The sequence below is a fragment of the Montipora capricornis genome, chromosome 10, assembly GCF_036669925.1.
Source record: "Montipora capricornis isolate CH-2021 chromosome 10, ASM3666992v2, whole genome shotgun sequence".
Classification (NCBI taxonomy): Eukaryota; Metazoa; Cnidaria; class Anthozoa; order Scleractinia; family Acroporidae; genus Montipora; species Montipora capricornis.
This window is the reverse complement of record NC_090892.1, coordinates 40,626,028-40,636,263: the sequence shown is the minus strand read 5'-3', so window position 1 is coordinate 40,636,263 and position 10,236 is coordinate 40,626,028. Positions and strand designations below refer to the sequence as shown.

Genomic DNA, 10,236 nt, shown 5'->3' with positions numbered 1-10,236 from the left:
GTTGCGAGATAAATCTGACTTGTGTCTTTCCTTTTTCAACACACATCAGGTGGATCCCGGTGCGAAATCGGCAAATGCATGCACAGCGGGTTGTGTACCTGGTGTTCCAGGGGTTCCTGGTGTCCCGGAGATAAGAGACCTATGGGACCTAAGGGAGAGCAGGGTACTCAAGGACCCAAAGGTGATCCCAGTCTCCAGGCCATGCCGAAAATTTGGAATTGATCCAAACCGCTTTCCACAATTTTTTTTTTTCCTTTATACCGAGAGAAATTTCACTTTCCTGCGAAAAAATCTTTAGTTTAGCAACGCTAAGGTCAATCATTTACCATATAAGGTCAAACTAAGGTATATGAGCTGATAACCGAGATTAAGTGAACAAATCAGAGCACGAGAAATGCCTCATCCAACGTTCAGAATTTAATAAAGAAAATTAACGTTACAGAGTGTCCCAAATACTGCTCTAGAAGTAAGGATAAACCGCTGCATTTACCCCCACCAAAAATAACGCCAACCTTTGCCCTTACTTTATTGTTGAAAATAGATAGCAAACGCTTAGAGTTAAAGGGACACTTTGTGTTGGATGTCCAAAATTGGCTGTGCATGTAATTAAGTGCAATCCTGGACATTTGTATCCTAAGCACCCTTAGTCCTGCAGTCCTTCCACCTTTTGCATGGTCTTCCTCTTTGTTTGGGTATTTTGGCACCATTCAATCCTGGAAACTTTTTTCTTCAAATGTAGTATGGACTCAATAATGTTGTATGAAGGTATCAGATAACCTTGGCATTTGTAACATGCTGACAACATTTTTTGTTGTCTGTGCAATTTTGATGGGAAAAAGTCTAGATCTATGCCATATGGTGAGTTGGCCATGTTTTATGTTTCAAATCTGTAGAGAAGCAATGGAAGAAATATATATGCCCTTGTAACAACCTCTGCTGTTCCCGAAACTGGATTGTAAGCCATTGAAAGCCATTGCCCCTCTTAAGACATTTGACAATGGATATGGTGCAGTTAAAATCTTTCTTTGTTTAAAACTTTTTCAGACTAGTTTGTCTTTTACTTTCCTTTGTCTTAAGGTGCCCCTAACCCCAAAACATTTTTTCGCTAAAATAAAACACATTGCAGCCATTTTTTCCTTTTTCTAACAAATCCTGCCATATTTATAGGCTTCAAAAGTTGCGAAAGCATCTTTTGTTCATGACAGAGTCAGAAGGGGAGTGGGTCTATTCCTGATTTGACATCACAATCTACTTTGCATGCATGATTACAAAGAGTAATGCAATGTAAATCAGTTTGTGACGTCAAATCAGGAAAAGACCCGCTCCCCTTCTGACTCGGTCGTAAACAAAAGATGCTTGGGTTTTCACAAGTTTTGAAGCCTATAAAATGGCAGGATTTGTTAGAAAAATGAAAAAATGGCCGCAACAGGTACAAAGATTCATTTTAGCAAAAGAATATTTTGGGGTGAGGGGCACTTTAAAGACATTATTATAATCTGAAACAAAGGATCAAGTGAAAAACAAACTAGTTTGAAAATTCTTAACCAAGGAAAAAAATTAACTAAAACAGATTAAGTCAAAGGTTGCATCATCTGAAAATTTGCTTCCAACGCACATGACAGTCTGAGCAGGCTCAATAAAGCACCTAAAATCATCAATCACTATAGCTGTTAGTTGGTCGCACCACATAGGCAGATGTTCTAAATTTTTGGGCCATAAATTTATGAAGAGTACCATTTCCAAGAAATATTAGTTTGTCACATTATTGACCAAGAAAAAAGGCAGTTTTCAAGTAACACAGTGCAGAACAGAGGTCACATGCATACAAACCAAGCATTCTGATTGGTCAATGACGGAAGAAACACACAGATAGCCAATCAAATGTGAGCTCTGGATGGCACAGTTTTTTCCTGATTGTCATACGTCCATGTTGCTTATTATAAGCTACCTTGGAATTTTTTCATGTCTCTTATTAATAAGTAATCACAAGCTTTTTCTTGAGGAATTTGGAATAAAGTAGCACTCGTAACTTTTTGTCAAAGCCTAAAATTCTCCTCGCCCTTTTGTTCGTCTTTGAAAACCTTTACGCATGCTCATTTATTCCAAATTGCAATTGAAATCACGTGATTACCAATAGATCAGAATACTTGCACTGGTATATATAAAATTTTCGCGATAAGGGCGTCAAACAAAACATTTCAAGGGTACACGAAAAAATGGCCATTTATCAAATCATTGCTTATGATAATTCGAAAATTAAGATTTATTTTTATATATTGAACAAAGTCACATGGCAATGAACAAAATAAATTTAGCTCCTAAATTCTAGCGACATGTTTGACCAAGAATTTCCCTGTGAACGTTAAAATTTTAAACAATTTCAAATAGACGTTTTTCCGAAATCTAAAAACCAAGTAAGCTTACCTCTAAGCTAATTATAAAAGCACCGTGCTTTTCGCGATCTGCGAAACATAAAGCAAACCTTCCTTTTAAATTGAGATTCTTTCCTGAAGGCATTCTGTGCTCTTAACTCATCAAATAAACGTGTTTAAGAACGAAGTCTACCAATAATAAACAACAGTTTCTCGATCGCTCGAGTCGCTGTCAGATGTGATGTGCCTCCCTCCATACTGTAAGCTTAAAATTCTAGAGTTTTCACCTACCGTCTGATCACAATTTGGGCATCTCTTGACAACCATATCAAAATATCGCTTTCAAATAAATAGATTGTTTTTTTAGGAAAGGATTTTTCGAACGCAAAAAAAGGAAAATATAAATTATATAAATAAAAGCAAAATTTCGTGAACCAGCTTCGTGTGCGAGAATGCAGTGTTTGATCGAGTGAGAATGGGAACAAGTCGTTGCCGAAACGCGGGAAAATACGGGATCCCCGCGGGATAGCTTTCAACGGGTGATTGCAAGAATTTACTTGTGTGTTGGTATGAAGTGGCAACACGCTATTATTAGTACTAGTAGTAATCAAAGATTAGGAGTGCGTTCTCCACTTGTGATAATAGGTGTCTGTTGCTGAAATCATGATCTTTATATGAACGGCTGAAGTTTTGAAGACATATAACTGGACCGATGGATCAACGGAGCAATCAGTCAACAAGGCTTGGATTTTCAGGATTTTATTGAAAAACAATAATGTGGTAATCTGAAGCTGCAATTGCAAAATCAAAGAATATTGGAAACAAATACCTTTCTAACGAAAAAGCCAGAAAAAGGGGTTACGAAATCAAAGTACTTACATTTGTCCAGCCTTGTCAGGTACATAGATTTATAGTCAGAAAAATACAAACTTCCAATTGAAAAAAGGCCCTTAATTAAAAACACCCTCGTAAACCATGCATTACGAATACTAAATAAGACGTGTTACATATAAAATCACGTGAGCTTAATGGCCGTAAATTAGAGTCCAGTCCGTTGCGATTTCGGTAACGCAACATTCCCCCCCGCAATGGGGAATCCCATTCTACTCAGGAAAGCCTTCGGTAGGATAAATTAGGCAAATCTTGGTGATGGGACGCATATACGTCCCTGAGGAAGTCTTGACTTGAACGTTTCGCACTATGCCATCTTCTCCTGGGAACACTTGAAGAATTCTGCCTGCGCTCCATGATATTCCACTGGGTTTGCATCTGCTACGATAACAAAGTCGTCAACTGCTACATTTCTTCTTTGGACATGCCATCTCTTTCTGGGTACAAAGCGAGGGAGGACATCTCGAACCCATTTCTTCCAGAAAGAGTCAACTATTTTCTGGCAGAATTCAAATCGATGACGGGGATTCTCCGTACGGCGGAATGGACCCTGAGGAACTGTACTTGATGCTCTCCCCAATAGGATATCGTTTGGGCACAGATAGGCACCATCGTCAGGGTCGTTTGGAATCCTACCAATGGGTCGTTGATTGACCAAATTTGCCACTTCAAGAAGACAGGTATAGAGCTCAAAGGGAGTAAGCACCGTGTCCCCAATAGCTTTCTTGAGTGCTTTCTTCACGGTTTTAACCATAGTTTCCGAACAACCATTCTGGTGAGGGGCACTGGGCGTGGTAAATTGCCATTTCATTCCTCGGTCGGCACAGAATTCTTTGAGTTGACTTTTATTCCATCCTTCTAGCATCAGGCGTAATTCATTCTCGGCTCCTAACATTTGTGAACCATTGTCGGATATAAGGACTTTGGGATAACCACGATAGGAGAAAAACCTCCTCAGGACCTGCAGGAAGTCCATTGTAGTGAGGTCGGTAGCCAGCTCACAATGAATGGCTCTTCTGTTGAGGCATGTGAATATTACCCCATAATGCTTCGCGGTTTTGTTCCTTCCGACTTTGACTTTCATTGGTCCAAAGTAGTCACATGAAGTGTATAGGAATGGGGGTGTGCAAGGCTGTTGGCGACAACCAGGTAAGTTCGCCATGAACTGGGATTCTACCTTGGCTTCTCTTTCTTTGCAGAAGGTACATCGTTGTTTTACAATCTTGGCAATGTTGGTTCCTTTGACTATCCAATAATTTCGTCTGGTCTTGGCGGTCGTTGCGGCAACACCTGGATGTCCTATTCGGTGTGCATTGTGAGTGATCAGAGTGGATATCCAATGGTCATGAGGCAAGAGCGCAGGGTGATTTCCTTCATAGGACAGCAGGTCTGGGTTGACACGCCCACCGACTCTTATGATACTTTTCCCGTCGAAAAACGGACTAAGCGTTTTGAAGTCTCCTTTCTCCATTCTCGTATAAAGGCTACTCTGCGCTTGCTTGGTCCAGTATTCTTCCGAAACTTGAATTTCCTCTGCACTTAATGGACCGACTCGTTTTTCTTGGGCGTTGGTTTCTTGCCTTGACCTGAGACCTAGGTTGTGACAAAACCGAAACACATAAGCAGTCACCCTTAGCAGTCGCCTCTATGCTGAAAACTCTCGGCAGTTCAGGACAGGATGGTGGACAGCAACAACACAGATGATTAGGACCTTTCTTCTTTCCTTATTCACTTCTGCCATGACGGGCACGCCATGTTCCATAGGCCAAAGCTCCTCAGGAAGCTGTAAAAACTCAGGGCCATTAAACCATCTGCCATGTACTTCGCCTGTTGAAATACCCTTGGTTAAGTCGTCGGCAACGTTTAGTAAAGTGGGGCAGTGTGACCAATTTCCGGGCGAGGAGTTAGATTGAATCTCAGCAGCACGGCAAGATACGATGGGCTTAAAGCTGCGTGTTTCCCCCTTAATCCAGGCCAGGGCGACGCGGCTATCTGATAAATAGCGTACTCGTTCGAAGTTGAATCTCAATTCTTCTAGAATAGACTTTCCAAGGCGACTTCCGAGCACAGCAGCTTGTAACTCAAGCCGCGGGATGGTTAGTTCCTTGAGGGGAGCTACTCTTGTTTTCGCGGCAACAAATCTTGTACCAAACCTTCCATCAACGAGTCTCCATCTTGCGTAAGCACATGCTCCGAATGCCAGTCGTGAGGCATCGCAAAAGACAACCAAGGAAGGGTCACCATGGGCGCCAGGCGGAGTCAGGCAGCGATCAAACTTAACATCGTTAAGTGCGGTCATCTCTTCAAACAAAGTCATCCATTTGATCCTCTCTTTGGGAGGCACTTCTTCATACCAACCAGGCCAATCTGCCAAAGTCACTGCAAAGTGATTTTTGGTTCAATAAGGACTGCGGCACCTGCTCCAATTGGATCGAAAATTCCCGCCAACTTGCTGAGAATTTGACGTTTCGTTAGCTTCATAGGGCCCGCTGTTGCATTGTCCTTCAAACTGTCTGATTCGATTCTGATCTTGAATGAAAATTTATCTTCTTTAGGAAGCCAGACAGTTCCTAAAACTTTCTCTGTATGTGTTTCGCCTCCAAGCACGATTTCCTCTGAATTTTCTTTAGAATCCAGGGTTACATTTGATGTCCACTTCTTGACTTGAAAACCACCAGTAGCGAGTACTTCATCAATGTCAGCGATCAGCATTTTAGCTTCATTAGGATCGACGTCCGAGTCGCATATGTCGTCCACATAAGCGTTATTAAGGACGGCTTTGGCGGCCGGTGGTTTTGCGTCTGGATTTAGTGTTGCCGTTTTGTGCATTGCTGTGATGGCCATTGCTGGTGCTGGCCGGTCTCCAAATGTGAGAACGGTCTTAACGTAAGTGTCCGGTTCACGTTCCGTTTCGAAGTTTCTCCATAGGAATCTGTGGACATGTTGATCAACTGGCGAGATGACAACCATGTGGTACATTTTCGTTATGTCACCACAGACGGCAACTGCATTTTCTCTAAATCGTAACACGACACCAAATAGGAAGTTCAATAGATCAGGTCCCTTGTACCAATAGTCGTTCAGGCTGTGACCCTTAAAGGAAGCTGAGCTGTTGAACACGATTCTGATCGGTGTAGTCTTCTTTTCTGGGCGCACAACAGCGTGGTGGGCTACATAGTGCAATGGTCCCTTCCATTCCTTCTTCCCTTTCTCCGTTAGCTTTCTTGAAAACTTCATTTCTTCCATTTCCTTAATCTGTGCGTTGTAACTGTTGGCAAGATCAGGCTGTTTCATGAGGCGTCGTTCTGTAGATTCCAGTTTCTTTAGAACTTGTACATAGTTATTAGGTAAACCGCTTGGGTCCCTTTTCCACGGATACTGCATTATCCACTTGTCTCCTTGCAATTGACAAGATTCCTCGATCATTTTCATCTCGGCGCGTTCTTGTAAGGACATTTCGGTGGCTTTACATGTACATGGTGACACGGACACGCCCATAGATTCAGTTTTCCAAAATTCGGTGAGGCCGACAGGCTCGGCTAGACGGACGTGAAGGACTTGTTTGGTTTCAGGCTGAGCATCGTCTGAATTTGAGCCGAAGATGACCCACCCCAGAGGGCTTCTTCTGGCAACGAGACCATCAGTGACCTTCGTTTCTCCGACATGGAACCGAGGGTAATTAATTCCAATCAGAAGATCGATTGGACCTTCTTTACGGTAAAGCTTGTCTGTGGGTATTTCAAAGACACTTGATATGTGATCCATGTCTAATTTGGGGGAGTATTCGGATATCTGGGAGATTCCCACGGCTTGAATTGTTTGAATTAACTTCCCGCTGTCCGCATACAATGGCACCTTGTACACTTTCGTGTCGAGCTCTTCTTCAACTCAGCCCACTTTGGTTATCACAATCTTGACAGGCTTGTGCTCTAGTCCAAGCTCCTCGGCGCGCGTACTTCGGATAAGACTGACTTGAGCTCCGCTATCGTAGAACACGTTGGTTTCCGTAAGATCGCCTTGTTTTCCTTTCATGAAGCCAGATATTACGGGCAAAATGGCTCTGCTGCTCTCTTGGATGAAGGCCACGTTCAGGGTACTTGAAATTTCTTCATGGAGTAGCTCGTGATGACGCCTCTTGCATGCGGAGCCATCGGAACATTTCTTCCCCTCACGGTACTCTGCGTGAACAGTTGAAGGAGGTATGTCCCTTTCCACGCTTTAAACACGAGAAACATCCTCGTTGCTCCCTAACAATTTTCCATCGCTCGCTTGATGTCATGGCTAAGAATCTTGAACATTGATCCACATAGTGCTCGCCTTTGCAGACGTAACATTGCTTGCTTCTACGATCGCCTAGTTTGCTTGTAACGCCACTTTCGTGTCTGCGTTCCTCAGAAGGGTCGTTCGAGCCGATGAGATGTACCGTTGGACGAGACGTTGTACCGGTTTTCCGTATTGTAGCGCCAGAACGTAGGCGTGCTGTCATTTCGTTCTCCATCCAGCAGAGGAGATTGTGCATGGAAGGGTCGAGGTTTTGGTTGTTGATATGTCTGGCCCACACTTTCAAATCATCTCTGGTTAATTTTCTCTCTATGAGGGAGATTACGTGTGTGTTATCGAGGTCCTGTGGGCGCTTCACTTCCTTTAGAATATTAAATGACCGCCTAATCAAATTAACGAGATCACAGAAACGATGATCTTCACCGGGCTGTATTGGTTTGAATCTTTCAATGTCTGCTGTGATAGTGTCAGAGATTACTCTCGGATCTCCGTAGTTGTGATCTAAATATTTCCAAGCAGCCTTCAAATCAGAGGTAATGCCTTCAATTAATTTAGCGGGCTCTGGTCCCAAACAGGAACGTAGTATTGCGATCGTATCTCTGGCGTTACATTGTTTTTCGACAGCGTGTTTGAAGTCATCTCTAAAAATAAAGTATTTCCGGACATCACCGTAAAAGCAAGGTAGCTTGGGTTTTTCGTGTTTTAGAACAACGGGTTTTGCAGAGGCTTCTGCTGATTCGACATGTTCTTCTTTCTCATGGCTTACGTTATCTGAATTGTGTGCTTCATTGTCATCCTGAATGACTTCATTTCCTTTGTGTTCGCTCGTGTTATCGGTGTAATCATTAACAAGCATTGAAAATGTGATGTACTTACGAGCGCAATTGTCCATGCAAACTTCAGCATCTTCGTATTCGTCATCGTTTAAGTGCATCGTGTACGCTTCGTGTTTCGCAACCAAATCATTGTGGGCGGCCTTGACTTCTGCGAATGCTTCCCTAACTTCTTTAACTGGGCGTTTGGCTTCTATCATCATATTTCCGGCGTTCAGCGTTCTTGTGAAGTTTCCCTTTGCCGCTCGGCAAATATTTTTGGCCTTTTCCATGGCTTCGACTCCAATTCCCACCAGCGACCAATAAATAAAAAAAATAAAATAAATCTTCAGATGAGCGATTTCGGTAACGCAACAATAACATACTGATGAAGTCCACTTTTGATTTCCTTGCTTTAATGCGATTTGATATGACCTCTGATGAAACGCTGCGTGACGGCTCCAGTTTCGGTAAACTCGCAAATTCATGTTAGTAAAACGTCTCATTTTCACTTTTACTAATTTTTAAAAGGAATACTTGTGTTACATCTAGTATTCCGTGTATTCTTAGCTGGAAGCACAAATATCAACTAACATCTGTAACATTCTCTCGCGTTTCCGTTTATCCGTGGTTTATTTTAACAAACTCCCGGACAAACTCCGCGCGACTGGAAATAATTATTTTTTCCGCTGATGAATAAATATAAGTCAACATTAACATTGCTATTCCTTAGTTCTGGCTTACTCTTATGTCTTGGCATCAGAGTACTCTTCCCTTGATTCAATTTCGACCTTCGCTGGATACTGACTGAACTATTTGTGGCAACTGGAACTATATATTAAGGGTGCGTTCGATTGACCCTATTCCGGAACAAGAATACGCGGGGTGATGATTTAAAAAGGTATGTCTGGCGTTTTGAAGCAGCAAGGATAATAAAGATATGTTTAAAATAGCATTTTAGCAGGTGTTTGACAATTTTAATGTGAATCTCCGTAAAAACGAACGATTTCTAACTTCTATTCCATGTATTCCTATTCCGGAATATATGGTCAATCGAACGCACCCTAAGTCTACAAATGTAATCAAAATATAGCCAATGAACTATGGCTCTTTCCATGCGTACGGTTAACATCCCAAAGCCAAGGCGATTTAAAGTCGTGTTCGTGATCACAATAAATAATGCTGTCCCAGCTATGTAACAAAAGCACGTCATCTCGCATCCTGACAAAACAGGCCAAGCTCGGTCCAGAATAAAAACTTCTAGAAACGAGCGATCACGAACAAATCGACTCGAATGCACGAGCTTTGCGATGATGTAATTTGTTTTCGCCCGACCAAAAACTCTCACTCCAGGCTGCATTGACACTGCATTCTCTTTTTTGTCGAATGCAATCAAAGTTAAAAACCAGTTCAAGAAAAACCTCAAAACGCCGAAAAAAACGAAAGAAGAAGCATGACGTAGCAGATTGACACGAAAACGAGGCCTAAAGCCCCTGAAAAACCGAGAGGGGTGGCCAATTTGCAGTCTTCACAAAAAATCTCGATTTCTCGCGGCTGCGAAACGAAATTAGGATGCGCTCTCTCATTTCTCGAGAACGCAATTATTACTAGGAGTTTCAGTGTGAAAGGGAGTGCTGAAGTGGAAATTGGGAGCATTGACTGGTATTTTTTTAAAACAGCTGCAAATTTTTGAGCAAGAGGGTACCTGAAATGTGCGTGAAAGTATTAAAAAAGCGCAGAAAGGTGTGCATATCAGTTTAGCCTGTCCGGCAGGCGATACTATTTTATAAGCAAAAAGATAATTTCAAAGCAATGGCATGTCAGTTCATTCTTTGAATTTAATCTTCTGTTCTTCTGAAATTTCTGGCCCCTTTTCAGCA

General features: G+C 42.2%; 2 protein-coding genes across 2 annotated transcripts; both read right to left on the bottom strand.

Annotated features, from left to right (window-relative positions):
• Positions 1–5,639: 5,639 nt before the first annotated feature.
• LOC138020812 (uncharacterized) lies at positions 5,640–7,028 on the bottom strand. The gene has a single exon (XM_068867734.1). The coding sequence runs from the start codon at positions 7,026–7,028 to the stop codon at positions 5,640–5,642; it is 1,389 nt and encodes a 462-aa protein (XP_068723835.1).
• Positions 7,029–7,431: 403 nt separating this feature from the next.
• LOC138020811 (uncharacterized) lies at positions 7,432–8,649 on the bottom strand. The gene has a single exon (XM_068867733.1). The coding sequence runs from the start codon at positions 8,647–8,649 to the stop codon at positions 7,432–7,434; it is 1,218 nt and encodes a 405-aa protein (XP_068723834.1).
• Between the last annotated feature and the right edge of the window lie 1,587 nt (positions 8,650–10,236).

Bases quoted from the DNA above. Each gene is read 5' to 3' on its own strand.
- LOC138020812 (XM_068867734.1), bottom strand. From the start codon at position 7,028: ATGGATCACATATCAAGTGTCTTTGAAATACCCACAGACAAGCTTTAC.
- LOC138020811 (XM_068867733.1), bottom strand. From the start codon at position 8,649: ATGGAAAAGGCCAAAAATATTTGCCGAGCGGCAAAGGGAAACTTCACA.